At 40.2% G+C, this 18454-nt stretch overlaps 1 protein-coding gene and 1 long non-coding RNA gene across 3 annotated transcripts in view; one reads left to right on the plus strand and one right to left on the minus strand.

Moving 5' to 3' along the window:
* Positions 1-3262: 3262 nt before the first annotated feature.
* LOC132376024 (uncharacterized) lies at positions 3263-18004 on the minus strand. Its single transcript, XR_009506202.1, has 3 exons — positions 17408-18004; positions 11159-11259; positions 3263-5892 (listed from the first exon to the last, which is right to left on the minus strand). It is a non-coding gene; the product is annotated as an uncharacterized LOC132376024 (long non-coding RNA).
* Positions 18003-18454, plus strand: part of BVES (blood vessel epicardial substance) — a 40800-nt gene continuing 40348 nt past the window's right edge. Inside the window, exon 1 of one of the 2 annotated variants that reach the window (XM_059941503.1) lies at positions 18003-18199. In XM_059941503.1, coding sequence (XP_059797486.1) covers positions 18007-18199 — 193 coding nt within the window. In that variant the 5' untranslated portion in view covers positions 18003-18006. The remainder of the gene's footprint in view (positions 18200-18454) is intronic. The other variant, XM_059941504.1, reaches the window with a different exon arrangement.

Raw genomic sequence — 18454 nt, forward strand, 5'->3', positions numbered from 1 at the left:
TCATTTTCATGCTGGATTGTACATTTGCATACAATATCAGCATGATTTCAACATAATGAAGTTTTATTATTATGCTAAATTTGACTAGTTTTAAAACCTGCTAGCTATTAAAGATTGACAGGGAACGTTTTTTCCCCCTTAGAACAGATCATTTGTGTCTTGAACTATAATTTTTCCCTTTACTCCCTTTCAATTCAAGCTTTGGTGATCTCAATAAATGTAATTTAATTTTATTTATAGGATTCCAAAAATATTTGTTTCTACGTAATTTGACAGTAGGATTTTTAGCTGCACTTGATTTAACACCAGATGTTTTGAGTCATGTAACTTGAGATTACCACTCTTACTCAATCTGAACTTATCTCCCAAGTTATATAATTACAAAACAATATCTTACATATATTTAATACTTTATAGTTTACAAAGCATGTGTCTACACATGATTTCATTTGCTTGTTCCTTGGAAGAATCCATTTTATGGATAAAGATTAGAGAGGTTGTAATCAAACTTATAAGCTTTTGCACAGCAAAGAAAATCATAAACAAAACAAAAAGACAACCTACAGAATGGGGAAAAGTATTTTCAAACGATGTGACCAACAAGGGCTTAATTTCCAAAATATACAAACAGCTCATACAACTCAGTAACAAAAAAACAAACAACGCAATCAAAAAATGGGCAGAAACAGACATTTCTCCAAAGAAGATACACAGATGGCCAATAAAAGATACATGAAAAGATACTCAACATTGCTAATTATTAGAGAAATGCAAATCAAAACCACAATGAGGTATCACCTCACACTGATCAAAATGGCCATCATCAAAAAGTCTACAAATAATAAATGCTGGAGAGGGTGTGGAGCAAAGGGAACCCTCCTACACTGTTGGTGGGAATGTAAATTGGTACAGCCACTATGGAGAATAGTAGGGAGGTTCCTTAAAAAACGAAGAAGAGTTGCCATATGATCCAGTAATTCCACTCCTGGGTATGTATCTGGAGAAAACTAATTTGAAAAGATACATGCATCCCAATGTTCATAGCAGCACTATTCACAATAGTCAAGACATGGAAGCAACTTAAATGTCCATCAACAGATGAATGGATAAAGAAAATGTGGTATATACATTTATACAATGGAATATTACTCAGCCATATAAAGAATGACATAATGCCATTTGCAGCAACATAGACGGACCTAGAGATTATCATACTCAATGAAGTAAGTCAGAAAGAAAAATACCACATGATATCACTTATATGTGGAATCTAAAATATGATACCAATGAACTTATTTATGACACAGAAACAGACTCAGACATAGAAAACAACTTATGGTTACCAAAGGGGAAGGGGGGTAGGGGAGAGATAAATTAGGAGCTTGAGATTAGCAGATACAAACTATTATATATAAATAAATAAACAACAAGATCCTACTGTATAGCACAGGTAACTATATTCAATATCCTATAATAAACCATAATGGAAAAGAATTTTAAAAGTAGGCTAAAAAAGATTAGAGAGGTTGAATCACAGTGAATGGTGACACTCAACTCAAGCCAGTTCCTCCAAATCAGTTTCCTTGTGTTTTTCATGCTATACTGACCATGGTGCTACTAAGTGACTTGAAGAGAAGTAAAATGCCCCCAGTCTGAACTGAAAGAAAACTCAAAGTCAAAATGCTAGTTGCACATTTGCTGGGTTTGTCAGTGGGGGAACATCTTCCAAACACAAACATTTCTTCTTCCAAATCATCAGCGACTACCTTGAGCTCAAATGTGGTTTACAAGTGAAATGTGCAATTAAATGTAACTCTATTAAAATGGCTATAAGTTTATATAATAAGAAAGCATGGCCAAGCTTCTTTGATGCAGTTTAAATAAATTCTTTAAACTCTGGATCTGTCCAATTTCATTTGAGATATTTTCAAATCTCCAGAAATCTTATCTCAGGCCACCTTCCCCACTTATATTCTAGGTGAACTAATTCAGTGCTCCTTGTAGTGCTGTTTCTCTCTCTTTTCTTTTTTTTTTTTTAACATCTTTATTGGAGTATAATTGCTTTACAAAGGTGTGTTAGTTTCTGCTGTATAACAAAGTGAATCAGCTATACATATACATATATCCCCATATCTCCTCCCTCTTGCATCTCCCTCCCACCCTCCCTATCCCACCCCTCTAGGTGGTCACAAAGCACCGAGCTGATCTGCCTGTGCGATGCAGCTGCTTCCCACTAGCTATCTATTTTACATTTGGTAGTGTATATATGTCCATGCCACTCTCTCACTTCGTCCCAGTTTACCCTTCCCCCTCCCTGTGTCATCAAGTCCATTCTATACATCTGCATCTTTATTCCTGTCCTGCCCCGAGGTTCGTCAGAACCTTTTTTTTTTTTTTAGACTCCATATATATGTGTTAGCATATGGTATTTGTTTTTCTCTTTCTGACTTATTTCACTCTGTATGACAGACTCTAGGTCCATCCACCTCACTACAAATAACTCAATTTCATTTCTTTTTATGGCTGAGTAATATTCCATTGTATATATGTGCCACATCTTCTTTATCCATTCATCTGTCGATGGACACTTAGGCTGCTTCCATGTCCTGGCTATCGTAAATAGAGCTGCAATGAACACTGTGGTACAAGACTCTTTTTGAATTATGGTTTTCTCAGGGTATATGTCCAGTAGTGGGATTGCTGGGTCATATGGTAGTCCTATTTTTAGTTTTTTAAGGAACCTCCATACTGTTCTCCATAGTGGAGAACACTATGGAGAACATAGTGTATCAATTTACATTCCCACCAACAGTGCAAGAGGGTTCCCTTTTCTCCACACCCTCTCCAGCATTTATTGTTTGTAAGATTTTTTGATGATGGCCATTCTGACTGGTGTGAGGTTATACCTCATTGTAGTTTTGATTTGCATTTCTCTAATGATTAGTGATGTTGAGCATCCTTTCATGTGTTTGTCGGCGATCTGTATACCTTCTTTGGAGAAATGTCTATTTAGGCCTTCTGTCCATTTTGGGATGGGTTGTTTTTTTGATATTGAGCTGCATGAGCTGCTTGTAAATTTTGGAGATTAATCCTTTGTCAGTTGCTTCATTTGCAAATATTTTCTCCCATTCTGAGGGTTGTCATTTCATTTTGTTTATGTTTTCCTTTGCTGTGCAAAAGTTTTTAGTTTCATTAGGTCCCATTTGTTTATTTTTGTTTTTATTTCCATTTCTCTAGGAGGTGGGTCAAAAAGGATCTTGCTGTGATTTATGTCATAGAGTGTTCTGCCTATGTTTTCCTCTAAGAGTTTTATAGTGTCTGGTCTTACATTTAGGTCTTTAATCCATTTTGAGTTTATTTTTGTGTATGGTGTTAGGGAGTGTTCTAATTTCATTCTTTTACATGTAGCTGTTCAGTTTTCCCAGCACCACTTATTGAAGAGACTGTCTTTTCTCCATTGTATATTCCTGCCTCCTTTATCAAAAGTAAGGTGACCATATGTGTGTGGGTTTATCTCTGGGTTTTCTATCCTGTTCCATTGATCTATATTTCTGTTTCTGTGCCAGTACCATACTGTCTTGATTACTGTAGCTTTGTAGTATAGTCTGAAGTCCAGGAGCCTGATTCCTCCAGCTCTGTTTTTCTTTCTCAAGATTGCTTTGGCTATTTGGGGTCCTTTGTGTTTCCATACAAATTGTGAATTTTTTTGTTCTAGTTATGTTAAAAATGCCATTGGTGGTTTGATAGGGATTGCACTGAATCTGTAGATTGCTTTGGGTAGTAGAGTCATTTTCAAAATGTTGATTCTTCCAATCCAAGAACATGGTATATCTCTCCATCTGTTTGTATTATCTTTAATTTCTTTCATTAGTGTCTTATAGTTTTCTGCATACAGGTCTTTTGTCTCCTTAGGTAGGTTTATTCCTAGGTATTTTATTCTTTTTGTTGCAATGATAAATGGGAGTGTTTCCTTAATTTTACTTTCAGATTTTTCATCATTAGTGTGTAGGAATGCAAGAGACTTCCGTGGATTCATTTTGTATCCTGCTACTTTACCAATTCGTTGATTAGCTCTAGTAGTTTTCTGGTAGCATCTTTAGGATTCTCTATGTATAGTATCATGTCACCTGCAAACAGTGACAGCTTTACTTCTTTTTTGATTTGGATTCTTTTTATTTCTTTTTCTTCTCTGATTGCTGTGGCTAAAACTTCCAAAACTATGTTGAATAATAGTGGTGAGAGTGGACAACCTTGTCTTGCTCCTGATCTTAGAGAAAATGGTTTTAATTTTTCACCATGAAGAACAATGTTGGCTGTGGGTTTGTCATATATGGCTTTTATTATGTTGAGGTAAGTTCCCTCTGTGCCTACTTTCTGGAGGGTTTTTATCATAAATGGGTGTTGAATTTTGTCAAAAGCTTTTTCTGCATCTATTGAGATGATCATATGGTTTCTCCTTCAATTTGTTAATATGGTGTATCCCATTGATTGATTTGCGTATATTGAAAAATCCTTGCATTCCTGGGATAAACCCCACTTGATCATGGTGTATGATCCTTTTTTGTGCTGTTGGATTCTGTTTGCTAGTATTTTGTTAAGGATTTTTGCATCTATGTTCATCAGAGATATTGGCCTGTAGTTTTCTTTTTTGTGACATCTTTGTCTGGCTTTGGTATCAGGGTGATGGTGGCCTTGCAGAATGAGTTTGGGAGTGTTCCTCCCTCTGCTATATTTTGGAAGAGTTTGAGAAGGATAGGTGTTAGCTATTCTGTAAATGTTTGATAGAATTTGCCTGTGAAGCCATCTGGTCCTGGGCTTTTGTTTCTTGGAAGATGTTTAATCACAGTCTCAATTTCAGTGCTTGTGATTGGTCTGTTTATATTTTCTATTTCTTCCTGGTTCAGTTTTGGAAGGTTGTGCTTTTCTAAGAATTTGTCCATTTCTTCCAGGTTGTCCATTTTATTGGCATATAGTTGCTTGTAGTAATCTCTCATGATCCTTATATTTCTGCAGTCAGTTGTTACTTCTCCTCTTTCATTTCTAATTCTATTGATTTGAGTCTTCTCCCTTTTTTTCTTGATGAGTCTGGCTAATGGTTTATCAATTTTCTTTATCTTCTCAAAGAACCAGCTTTTAGTTTTATTGATCTTTGTTATTGTTTCCTTCATTTCTTTTTCATTTATTTCTGATCTGGTCTTTATGATTTCTTTCCTTCTGCTAAATTTGGGTTTTTTTGTTCTTTTTTCTCTAATTGCTTTAGGTGTAAGTTTAGGTTGTTTATTTGAGATTCTTCTTGTTTCTTGAGGTAGGATTGTATTGCTATAAACTTCCCTCATAGAACTGTTTTTGCTGCATCCCATAGGTTTTGGGTCATTGTATTTTCATTGTCATTTGTTTCTAGGTATTTTTTGATTTCCTCTTTGATTTCTTCAGTGATCTCTTGGTTATTTAGTAGTGTATTGTTTAGCCTCCATGTGTTTGTATTTTTTACAGTTTTTTTTCCTGTAATTGATATCTAGTCTCATAGCATTGTGTTTGGAAAAGATACTTGATAAGATTTGTCTTTCTGGTGGGTGGGACAGCATCTGATGGTGTGTTTTGGGGTGTCTGTGACCTTATTATGATTTTAGGCAGTCTCTCCACTAATGAGTGGGGTTGTGTTCCTGTCTTGCTAGTTGTTTGGCAGAGTGTGTCCAGCACTGTAGCTTGCTGATCGTTAAGTGGAGCTGGGTCTTAGCGTTGAGATGGAGATCTCTGGGAGAGCTTTCGCTATTTGATATTACGTGGAGCCGGGAGGTCTCTGGTGGACCAATGTCTTGAACTCAGCTCTCCCACCTCAGAGGCACAGGCCTGACACCCGGCGAGAGCACCAAGACCCTGTCAGCCACATGGCTCAGAAGAAAAGGGAGGAAGGAAGGGAGGAAAGAAGGAAGGAAGGAAAGTTATTAATATAAAAAATAAAAAAATTATTAAAAATAAAAAAAATTAAAAAGTAATAAAAAAAGAAAGAAAGAAGAGAGCAACCAAACCAAAAAACAAATCCACCAATGATAGCAAGCGCTAAAAACCATACAAAAAACAAACAAACAAACAAACAAAAAAAGGACAGACAGAACCCTAGGACAAATGGTAAAAGCAAAGCTATACAGACTAAATCACACAAAGAATCATACACATACACACTCACAAAAAGAGAAAAAGGAAATATATACATATATATATATATATATATATCTGTATATTAAAAAAAAAAGGAGGAGAGCAACCAAATCTGTAAACAAATCTACCAGTGATAATAAACTCTAAATACTAAACTAAGATAAACATAAAACCAGAAACAAATTAGATGCGGAAAGCAAATCCCAAGTCTACAGTTGCTCCCAAAGTCCACCGCCTCAATTTTGGGATGATTCATTGTCTATTCATGTATTCCACAGATGCAGGGTACATCAAGTTGATTGTGGAGATTTATTCCTGCTCCTGAGGCTGCTGGGAGAGATTTCCCTTTCTCTTCTTTGTTCGCACAGCTCCTGGGGTTCAGCTTTGGATTTGGCCCCACCTCTGCATGTAGGTCACCTGAGGGCGTCTGTTCTTCGCTCAGACAGGACGGGGTTAACAGAGCAGCTGATTAGGGGGCTCTGGCTCACTCAGGCCGGTGGGGGGGAAGGGTACGGAATGCGGGGCAAGCCTGCAGCAGCAGAGGCCAATGTGACATTGCAACAGCCTGAGGCGCGCCATGTGTTCTCCCGGGGAAGTTGTCCCTGGATCACAGGACCCTGGCAGTGGTGGGCTGCACAGGCTCCCGGGAGGGGAGGCGTGGATAGTGACCTGTGCTTGCACACAGGATTCTTGGTGGCTGCAGCAGCAGCCTTAGCATCTCATGCTCGTCTCTGGGCTCTGCGCTGATAGCCGCGGCTCGCGCCCATCTCTGGAGCTCGTTTAGGTCGTGTTCTGAATCCCCTCTCCTCGCGCACCCTGAAACAATGGTCTCTTGACTCTTAGGCAGGTCCAGACTTTTTCTGGGCTCCCTCTGGCTAGCTGTGGCGCACTAGCCCCCTTCAGGCTGTGTTCACGCAGCCAACCCCAGTCCTCTCTCTGGGATCCGACCTCCAAAGCCCGAGCCTCAGCTCCCAGCCCCCACCTGTCCTGGCGGGTGAGCAGACAAGCCTCTCGGGCTGATGAGTGCTGGGCGGCACCGATCCTCTGTGTGGGGATCTCTTCGCTTTGCCCTCTGCATCCCTGTTGCTGTGCTCTCCTCAGTGGCTCTGAAGCTTCCCCCCCGCCTCCCCCCGTCTCCGCCAGTGAAGGGGCTTCCTAGTGTGTGGAAACTTTTCCTCCTTCACAGCTCCCTCCCAGAGGTGCAGGTCCCATCCCTATTCTTTTGTCTTTGTTTTTTCTTTTCTCTTTTGCCCTACCCAGGTACGTGGGGAGTTTCTTGCCTTTTGGGACGTCTGAGGTCTTCTGCCAGCATTCAGTAGGTGTTCTGTAGGAGTTGTTCCACATGTAGATGTATTTCTGGTGTATTTGTGGGGAGGAAGGTGATCTCCATGTCTTACTCCTCCGCCATCTTGGAGGTCTCTCCCTCTCTCTTTTCTAAGATGGGATAAAATTTTATGTACAATGAAACTTCTTAAACTGAAGCTTTTTCAAATAGTAACTGGTAAGGTTTCCAAGATAGAGAAGATATTTTTTGATGTGACGTAACTGGTGGTTTCTGAAGAACAGGGAATATATCTGAAGTGGGATATAACTTGGTTCATCTGAGATAAAAGTTTAGCCAATGCACAAGCACAATGTCTATTTTTCTGAGAAAAATAATTGTTTTTAAACTCCCCTACTAGTCTACATCTTGCTTACCATTTGAGAACCAGTGCCTGGAATATGACAGCTGCTTTGTAAATATTTGTTGAGTAGAAGGAAAGTAATTGCATCTGTTCTTGAATCCATATCTGAGTTTCAACACTGAATCCCCCTCCCAATTTGACTTCAGTGATGCAATGCCATCGGCAGTTTTATCATGAAATAAAATGTAAGACGTGTAATAATGTCATTTTTTCTGCACGTCATTTTTTTTCTGCATGATACAGAGCTGTTATTACTTTAAATGACTTTCAAAGCCGTTTTTCTTCCCGATATTGTTGAAGCGAGTTAAACAGCACTTGTTCAGAATGCACAGTGATTAGTTTTCAGGTTCCAAGATCATTCTTTGGGTTGAAAACCTGCAAGCTGACTTAGCTTAGAGACTTTTGTTCTGGTAACATGCAACAGATTACTGTGTTCCCTCTAAGTAATTCCATTTAAAATGATAAATTAGGGACTTCCCTGGTGGTCCAGTGGGTAAGACTCCGCATTCCCAGTGCAGGGGGCCCGGGTTAGATCCCTGGTCGGGGAACTGGATCCCGCATGCATGTCGCAACTAAGAGTTCACATGCTCGCATGCCACACCTAAGAAGTCCACATGCCGCAACTAAAAAGATCCCACAAAATACAACGAAGATCCCACGTGCCGCAACTAAGACCCGGCGCAGCCAAAATAAATTTAAAAAAAGAAACAAAAAAAACCCTTAAAAAATAAAATAAAGTGATAAATTAACTAACATAACTGGTCATTGTATTTCATCTTTCTCAAAATTTTATAGTTTGGGAGCTCCAGTGACCTCACCTAATGCCAGTCTCCATACTTTTATTATAATTATATTTTTCTGTGAAAAAATCACTCCTGGTCTAGTGATTTGTATATAGCAAGTGCTCATTAATTTTTCTGAAAAAGAAATGAATAAAATGTATAGCAGGTGTAAATTGAGGAGACACTGATCAGACATGTGCGAAACACACCTTTCCTTTAACCTGTCAATTTATCTCATCCTGCTCTCACCCCCTCTTCCCAGGGATGGCAGAATAATACACTTGATCCTACCACTTAAAAGTAATTTCTTCCCATTTTAAACAGTCATTTAAAATGAACCCATTAGTCTTTCTGTGTTTCTCTCCTTGCTCTGGGAGGTGCAGGGCAAATTTACAAGGCCTCACAGCAGAGCAGGAGAGGTGTTTCAGCCTCTCTCTGTCCTGTGAGTCCTCCTTGGATTGATTGAATGTTGTTTGGCCACTTGATCTCTGGGCATCTGGGATGGTGGCCCCCAGTGTCCTGCAGTTGCCTGTGGCATGGAGGTCTCTGCACTCCTCCCCCACTGCTGCTTCCTGACCCCAGGCATTTGCCACCATTCAGACCACTCAGTATTTCTAAATGAATGAATGAGCTTCTCAGGGTTAACATCACCTCTTCTCTCTCCTTCCAAACCTATCTTTTCCACCTTGTTCCTGTTCCATCATAAATCACATAGATGGTAAGTGGGCGGAGAGGAAGGTGGTGGTGGGGAGTATGAGGGTGGGGAGGGGAGAGGAAGGTCACTATTATAGTGGAGAGGTCACCATAATTCTAATAAAGTGATTTTTAATCTAGTAGAATATTAAGTGTCATTTTGTTGTTATTTATTCCTTCTATTAGAAAGATAATATGACCATATCATAAACAAGTTGGAACAGAAAAAAGAAGACAGTAATTTCACTATGCTAACCCAATTTCTATTAATATGTTGGTGGTATATATTTCTTTTGTTATATCCACCATTCATAATAATTTAAGTTGTAAAACACCATTTTTAAAATATTTAGTATTTCTTCTATCAGAGGATAATACTTAAAAGCAAATGCAAGTATTCCATCAACTAATATTTACTGAGTCCCAAACACATGTGAATCACGTGTTAGGTACCATGGAGACACGAAAGTTAAATCAGACACACTTCCTACCCACCAGAAACTTACAACCTAGAAGGAGAAGTAAGGCTTTTACATAAATATGTAAAAGGTAGCAAGTAATAAAGCCGTAACAGAGATAGAGACAAACTGCTTTGGGGAATCCACTTCTGTAATATCACTTTAAAACACGTGGGAATCACATGCCAACATGTTAACCCATTAATTATGTAAGTAATAAATGCCAAGGCATTTTAATGATTTCATCATATGGCATCTTATAATGGTCATTAATAGTAATATTTTCTACTAGATTTTTTCCTACTCAACATCAATTTTCTAGGTATTAGAAATTTTATTTATTCATTAAACAGTCATATGACATCATCTGCAAGATTTCCTGACACGTTGGAATGCTCTGTTGCTTTTAGATGCCATTTTCTGAGTTTATATTCATTACACTTCTCTTTGGATAATTTAACGTGGTGTAGTTGATGTAAAAAATATTAAGAAATCCCTAAGTTGTAGTACACAGTAAAACTGCATACGAATAGTTTTGTATATGGCATATAAACCAAAATGGTGTTCTGTCGGAAAATGCGCTAACCAAGGTAGTTCTATTCCTCCCAAATGCTAAAGCGACTCAATGACTGTAAAATCTGTATCTTTTCAAATCATGACCTTTTTTTCTCCTATGAAAGTGTGTGAGGGTCTCTGCAGTTTTCAAACCAAACATCACTGTCATCATTTTATGTGGTCCTAAATTTTACCAAATATGTTTGATCTTGGACTAAAGAAATATGTCATCTTGTTTACCACTTTTTATGCCAAATGATAAAGCTGCTGGTATGTAGCTCATAAATATTTTATTAGGTTTTACATATGCATTAAGCTAGTGAGGTGTCTTATTTTCATGAATTTATTACAATAATTTAAGTAGTCGTAATAATAAAAATTTGCATGTAAATAATTCTTTTCTCCTGGGAACTCTGAGTGCTTTTGCACATCAATTAATGCCGGATGGCAGCACCATTTTTCCCAACTTTATTTTATTTTTCCATCTTTATAATGCATTGCTTGGGGTTTTTGTTTCTAGCCAATGTCAATTACTGGGCTGGCTATTGTTGGCCTCCAAAACCAGCCTTTTTTGAGGATTAATTACATAACAGAATGATACTTCCCAGTAGAAACTCTATGATGGAAAGTTTTGCTTTCATCAGATACAGATTAAAAGTCATTCCCCTGGCTTCACTTTCAATAAAAATCTTGTCTATACATTCAGACTACATGTTATTAAGAATTGCCAAAAGTTATTTTTCTATCATTAACAACTTCTCCTTTCCAATCACCAAATTAATTATTCATATAAAGGAGTTACTTACACACTAAAAAAACCCAGTACCTTTAAAAGCGTCATCCTCAGGGTTGTAGCATTTCTCTTCTCTAGCAGTAGAGGTGCTTAACGTGGGATTCATAAGACAGGCTTCAAGGGTCTGTGAATTTCTAGAAATTCCCAAAAGGGAAAGAACAAGACACAAGAGAAGTCTTTACAGGAGTTGGTGCCAAACTTTTGAACCTGCTCTTCCTGGGGGATCTGCCTGGGCCTGGGATCCATTTTTGTTTTAAGAATCCAACCTGGGCCGGGCCTTGAGGCTTCTTTGGGAAATGATTGTGAACTGGAGCTACTTCTCTGATCCTCTTTTTACACTTTTTAAAAAAATCATGATTCTGTTATACTTAGTTACTTATAATAAATTCCTTCTTTTGGAAATTACTTTCTGAAAGATTAGGAAATCCTATTAAATGCTTCATATATGGCCTTTGTTATTTTAATATTTAAAACAAATAATTCACAAATGCAACTCTTCTGTTTTAGAAGCAAAGTTATGTAAGGAAGAATAAACAGAGGGAGTATCAGGGTTCTAGTTTCTGACTCTAGTCACTGTGTGCACATTTCTCTCAATTCCCAGACAGTGAATTACTGTAACTTAGTTCTGTCAAGTGCCCAGTTTCCAGAATCTATACTATTGCATATTTTATGCATTTGCTTTTGAAGCCAATATCTCATATCTGGCTACTCCAGGGAAATCCCAAACCACTGGATATTTTAGCATGAGCCAAAGTCTTGCAATCTACAAATTTTGTTTGAAATCTCTGTCTTATGTCTGCTATGTTCTAGCTATTTAAAACAGGCAAATACATAGAAGATGAAACTACATCTTTACTTCATGTGTTCATAGAATACTTCAACTATTTCATCAGATTAGGGAATTTTGATGATGGGAACTCTAATAATTTTTATTGATTCTGTACCATGTGCAGAGCACTATAAGGAGGGTAAAAAGATGTACAATTAAGCTACGAAAGCTGGATGCCAGACATTTTTTAAAACATAGTTTCTAAAGGTCAAAATAATCCTTTCAACTAAGAATGACTTTCACAGTTTTACAGACAAGCACTTGAGGCTCAGAAAAGTTTAATCAATGATTTGAATTCACCCAGTTTATTAAAGGTAAAACCACGGTTCAAATCCAGCTGATGATTCCAAATCCCCCACTCTTTCGACTACCTTTATAATTCACTGTCTTCTTAAAGTACTGGGTCACTTTTTTTGTTAGGTTTTGTTCGTTAGGTTTTGTTTCTTTTAAGGGTTGAACCTTTTGGGTAAAAGCTCATTGTTCAATGAATCAAATATAATCCAACTTTTTTAGGGAGCTCCTCCCTGAATTTAGTATTAGAAATATTTAGACATTGTTTTAACCATTTTTTAGACTGTGGGCCTTTGGGATGCAACAACAATAATATGAAAGATTATACCCCTTTGCTTTATTTCCTGTTTTTAATTTAGCCAAGATATAAAACACCTGTTCAATGCATAACCAGTTCTTTTGAACAAATTAATCGAGTCAGTCTAAAAAACAAAAAACACAGCTATTAGAAAGGCTAAGATAAAAAAAAAACCCTAATTATACCAAATGCTAGCAAGAATGCAGAGGAACAGGAATTCTCACTCATTGCTGGTGGCAACGGAAAATGGTACAGCCACTTTGGAAGACAGTTTGGCAGTTTCTTACGAAGATAACACAGCTTTACCATACAATCTAGCAATTGCACACCCTGGTATTTATTTACCCAAATGAGTTGAAAACATGTCCACACAAAAACCTGCCCACAAAGGTTTATAGCAGCTTTATTAATAATTGTCAAAACTAGAAGAAACCAAGATGTTCGTAAAATGGGGAATGGATAAACATACTGTGGTACAATACATTCATACTATGGAATATTATTCAGTGATTAAAAAATGAGCTATCAAGACACAAAAAGACACAGAGAAACCTTAAATGCAAATTGCTTAGTGAAAGAAGCCAGTCTGAAAGGTCAGTATTCTATATGATGCTATCTATATGACATTCTGGAAAAGGCAAAACTATGGAGACAGTAAAGAAAAAAATCAGTGGTTACCAGAGGTTAGGGAAGTGAGGGAGGAGAGGGATGAATCAGAGCACAGGGGATTTTGGCGCAGCGAAACTATTAGGTATGATACTGCAATGGTGGGTACATGCCATTACTTTAAAAACAAAAACAAAAACAAAACAAAACTCTGTTTCCTCTACTCTTCATACACCAAATGTGTGTGGGGTTTTCCCACACCAATCAATTCTCCAACTCCCCAGACACCAAATGGGTGTCCCACAACTCAATTCTGATACTAACTACCCAGAGTTAGTGTAGACCTCGCAGGTTAAGGTCTCAGTGACAGAAGACCGCCCCCCCCCCCCACTTCTAATGCCAATCATAAGTAATGGGCCCCCAAGTTCACCCTTCAGTCCAACTTGCCTATAAATCAGGGTTCCTACAGCTCTGTCCTCCGCTTTGATAATCTGCTATAACAACTCACAGAACTCAGGGAAACACGTTTACCAGTGTATTACAAAGGTTATAATAAAGGATACATATGAACAGCCAGATGAAGAGGTACATAGGGCAAGGTCCAGAAGTTTCCTAGGTGCAGGAGCTTCTGTCCCTGTGGAGTTGGGGTGTGCCACCCTCCGAGCACGTGGATATATTCACCAACCTGGAAGCTTTCCAAACCCCTTAGTTTATGGATTTTTTGAGAGGCCTCATCTCATCGGCATGGTCGATTATTAACTGAATCTCCAGCCTCTTTCCCCTCCCCAGAGAATGGAGGGTTGGGGATGAAAGCTCCAAGCTTCTAGTCATGGCTTGGTCTTTCTGGTGACCAGACCCCATCCTGAAGCTATCCAGGAGCCCACACAGGGTCATCTCCTTAGAACAAAACACGCTCCTATCACCCAGGAATTTCCAAGGGATTTAGGAAGCTCTGTGTAAGACTCTCTTATCGCCCCCATCACTCAGGAAATTATGAAGATTTTAAGAGCCCTGTGTCAGGAATTGGGGATCAAAGACTAAATATTAGAACAAAAGATGCTCCTTGCACCCCAGTCACTCAAGAAATTGCTACAAGGGTTTTAGGAACTCTGGGTCAGGAACGGGAGAAGAGACCAAAAATTGTATTTATTATGTCACAGGTGGACACATGACAAATACATTTGGCAAAACCCATAGGACTGTACAACACAAAGATGAAGCCTAATGTAGACCCTTGTTAATAATAATGTAACAATATGGGTTCTTCAATTGTGACAAATGTATCACACTAATGCAAGATGTTAATAATTGGGGAAACTGTGAGCAGGGGAGAAAGAGGCTCTATAGGAGCTTTCCCTACTATCTGCTCAATCATCTGTGAACGTAAAACTGCTCTAACGAAACCAAAACCAAGTCTGTTAATTTTTTTAAAAAAGGAAAAGAAATTTAAAAACAGTCAATGAGGCTCATTGTCAAACTGGTCAATGAAAAAGTTAATGTAACATTTAACGAGATGAGCTTAGGTATAGAAAGAATCTAATCAAATCATTGTATAAGAGTTGATCACAACTGGTCTGCCATGAGACCATACCAGAAGCAGCAATGGCCTCTGTGCAGTTCGGAGTAACATTTGAAAGAAAGTCTACGCTGATGTAAACCATGGGCAGATAGAGGTAAGGAAGGTAATGTGACATACTTTTAAAACCAGTGACTCCCTCAGCTCATGTTTTATTTTCACAAACTTGTTCTATATGAACTTTGAAATCTTATCAAGGTTTTGTCCAAATGATAAAAGCAGACTAGGATGCCCATAGAGAAATAAAGGTAGAAATAATTGTTTATGTCAATCTAAGCTGTACTAGCTAGAGCTTTTGCAGAGGAGACAGGCTGCCCTATATTCTGTTATTTATGCCTCGTACCCTTTTCATTCTACACTTCTATGCAAGTTACCTCCTTGCATCATATTCATTTTCAAATAGCGCTGAGTCTTTCAATCTGATCTTTCCATGCCCAGCAGGAGGAGACCAGGGAGCCTAGGGCACTCCCAAACCCAAGTTTCTGTGTCTAGAATTCTTTTGAATTTTATAGAGCTGATATTCATATATCAATGATAAGAAATTCAAACATAAAATTATGCTTTTAATCCTTAGATGGGTTATAGTGAGGGGGGCGTGGATTTAGTTCAGTCTCCTCTTTCTGTGAAACACAAACTCTGAGCAAACAGACTATCCAAGGCCAGCACTCAAGTCTTATGATATCGAATCTAGTATTCTTTTCATAAAAGTATGCAATCTTGATATGATCTAAATGCCTTACAGGCATCTGATCCTGCTAGGTAAGGAGTACGTCCAGTAACAACTGACTCCGTAACTGGAGCCTGGTATCCCAGTCTGCAAAAGCCAGAACCTGGGCTCTATTATTTTAGTAAATATGTGTTTAAATTTTTATAAAAGTAACATATAATCATCATAGAAAATTTCACAGGAGAAGACGCAGGAGGAGGCGTAGAAGTTGGAAGATGAAGAGGGAGAGAGGAGAAAAGGGAGAGAAGAAAGGAGGGAGAGAGAGAGGGAGGGGAAGAAGGAGGAAAAAAAGAAAAATCACTTACAACTTCAGCATTCTGAAGTAAGGAATGTAAGCATTTTACTGCTTAACATCACCGATGGTTTGTAATGTTCTCCACATTCTTGTAACCTGCCTTTTTCTACTTAACATCTTTTTATGGGAGGCAGTGTAGGCAGTGACAGAAGGTGGCAGAAACTGTACAGGTAGTGGACGGGAGCGTAAGCTGTAGAGCTAGACTGGCTGGTTCACATCCTGGCTCAGATTCTCGCTAGCTGTGTGACCCTGAGCAGGCTACTCGACCTCGCTGTTGCCTCAGTTTCCCGTCTACAAAATGGAGATAATAATAGTAACTACTTCTATCATGAGGATTCAATGGCTTAATATATTTAACCACTTATAACAGTGACTGGCACAAAGTACACTCTATATCAAAGGGCAGTAAATTTTTTCAGTAAAGAACCGGATAGTAAATATTTTAGGCTCTGCAGGGTCATATAGTTTCTATCACAACTCCGCAATGCTGCCTTGATGGAGACTGAATTTGTATTTCATATAATTTTCACGTCATCAACTACTCTTCTGTTGATGATTTCAACCATTTAAAAAATGTAAAAACCGCTTTAGCTCATGAGCTGTGCAAAAATCAGTAGTAGGCTGGGCCTCTGGGTCAGAGTTTGCTGACCTCTGTTCTGTATAATTAGCAGACATTATTACGTCTCTAATTAATCTTTCTATAAATTATTTTTAATGGCTGCTTAGAACAAGATTATTTGGATGTCTTATAATTTACTTAGTCCCCCTATGATTACAAATTATTTCCAGTGTTCATTACTACAAGCCATTCTCCAATAAATATCCATGCAAAATCTTTGTGCACACTTGCTATTAAACCTACACCTTAAAATGTATGTAGTGGCAGCTACCAAAATGGCTGGCAGAGCATCTAAAAAGAAACACACTCTGAAGAAGTAACCTTGAAAATAAATTTTGGATAGATATAGCAAATTTCAAACATGTTAGAGAAGGAGTTCTATAAGTAGAATATATATTCATACACATAGAACTTACTTGGTACCATTCTAAGCCTTCTATGTATATTAAATCATTTAGTCCGCAAAACAATCCTATGAGAAACAGGTGCAATCATCATCACCATCATCACCCCCAAGGTACAAAAGAGGAAACTGAGGCCCAGAAAAGCTAAGTAACTTCCCCAAGGTCACACAGCTGGCTGGTGGCAGAGGCAGGATTCAAACCTGGTCTGTGCAGCACTATGGCCCATATTCCTGAAGAAGATGCTGCACTGGAGAGGCCTGGCGAGTGTGCACACCTAGGTCCTCACTTTATAAAGTACCTGTGGTCTTTGGCTCATGTTTGGCACGCATGAACGACCTCACACTCTAATAACTGGCACAAATTTTATCCGTCAATGGGACACTTCGGTGGAAACTGTGAATGCCCACCTAACGTTCCTCTTTTGTCCTCCAACTCCTTCCCCATACCAACTCTTCATTAAATTGCCCTGCATTTCTTACCCAAAAGAGTTGTGCTCTATAAACAGTAAAGACTGACTGGAGCGTACTTTCAAATCTCGTTTTTCGAGTCAGGGTCCCACATCTGCCAAATTCAAGTGGCAACCTCCGGGTGGAGCTTCGCCTGCAGTGCCACGGGAATGCAAATTTCGGATAAGTACCTTCTTCCATGGAAACAAAACCGCGGCTCGTGTCGAAGGTCCCTCCCGCGTGGCCCCCGCAGCAGCAGGGCGGGCTTGCTCTGGCCCCTCGCCGGGTCCCCGAGGGCGCAGTCTCGCGTCGCTGTGGACCAAACCGCCAGCCTCCGCCGCCAGGCTCAGACGCCGAGTTGCACTCTCTCCCGGTCCTTCCGGCTTGTGCTGAGATGCGGGCGACTGTCCCAGAAAGGAGTTAAACGCGAGTGGGTCGTTCGACTTTGTGGGGAAATGATTCTAGTTTTCATTTCTTCTGATTTCTCTCCCTCCTGGGACGCGACTGCTCAAGTTATCCCCATGAGGCTGAGCAGCCAACGCCGCTGGCCCCAAGTTGTTGCCCGCCTCCCACTCGCGCCCAAACTAGGACAGAACCGAGAAGTAGAGAGGAAACCAGGAAAGAAAGAAGCGGGTGCTTCAAACGGGACCACGCTTGTGCAGACGCGGCGGCGGACTTGGAGGAGCGGGGCGGGGAGTCCTGGCCGAGGCCCGGGACTCCGCCCGCCGGGGGGCGCCGGGACGCCGGGCGCGTGCGCTGTGCGGCCCCAGCCCCGGCCGCAGCTGCCGTGATGCCTATTTTAGTCAAAGCCGCTGCGGGCGCGAGGACACGGCACCGGCCGAGCAGCCTCCCGACCCGCCGATCGGCCGAGGCTCTCGCGTCGGGCTCCCGTCGAGCCTTCGCGTCCGTGTCCCCTGCGCCCCGCCGCTGCCGCCCCAAACTTTGGCCAGCACCTCCCGGGCTCCGCGCCAGGGACGAGCCAGGTAAGGAGCGGGAGGCGCAGCTGCCGCGGGCTCCCACAACGCGCCCGGCTATTTGCAGCCTCGAGCTCCCGGGGCTAAATCGGGAAGCGAAAGTTGGATCCCTGCTCAACTGGGAGCAACTTTGCCCTCCCGGGTGGCGGCTGCGTGTTCTCGGTTCCCCGGCCGCCGGGAACCCCGCCCTCTCCTCGCTGGCCGCGCCCTCGCGGGGTTCCCTGTCCTTGGAAGCCGCCCTTCACCCCGGGTCTGGGCGTCGCG

Source organism: Balaenoptera ricei, chromosome 12, assembly GCF_028023285.1.
Source record: "Balaenoptera ricei isolate mBalRic1 chromosome 12, mBalRic1.hap2, whole genome shotgun sequence".
NCBI classification, from domain to species: Eukaryota; Metazoa; Chordata; class Mammalia; order Artiodactyla; family Balaenopteridae; genus Balaenoptera; species Balaenoptera ricei.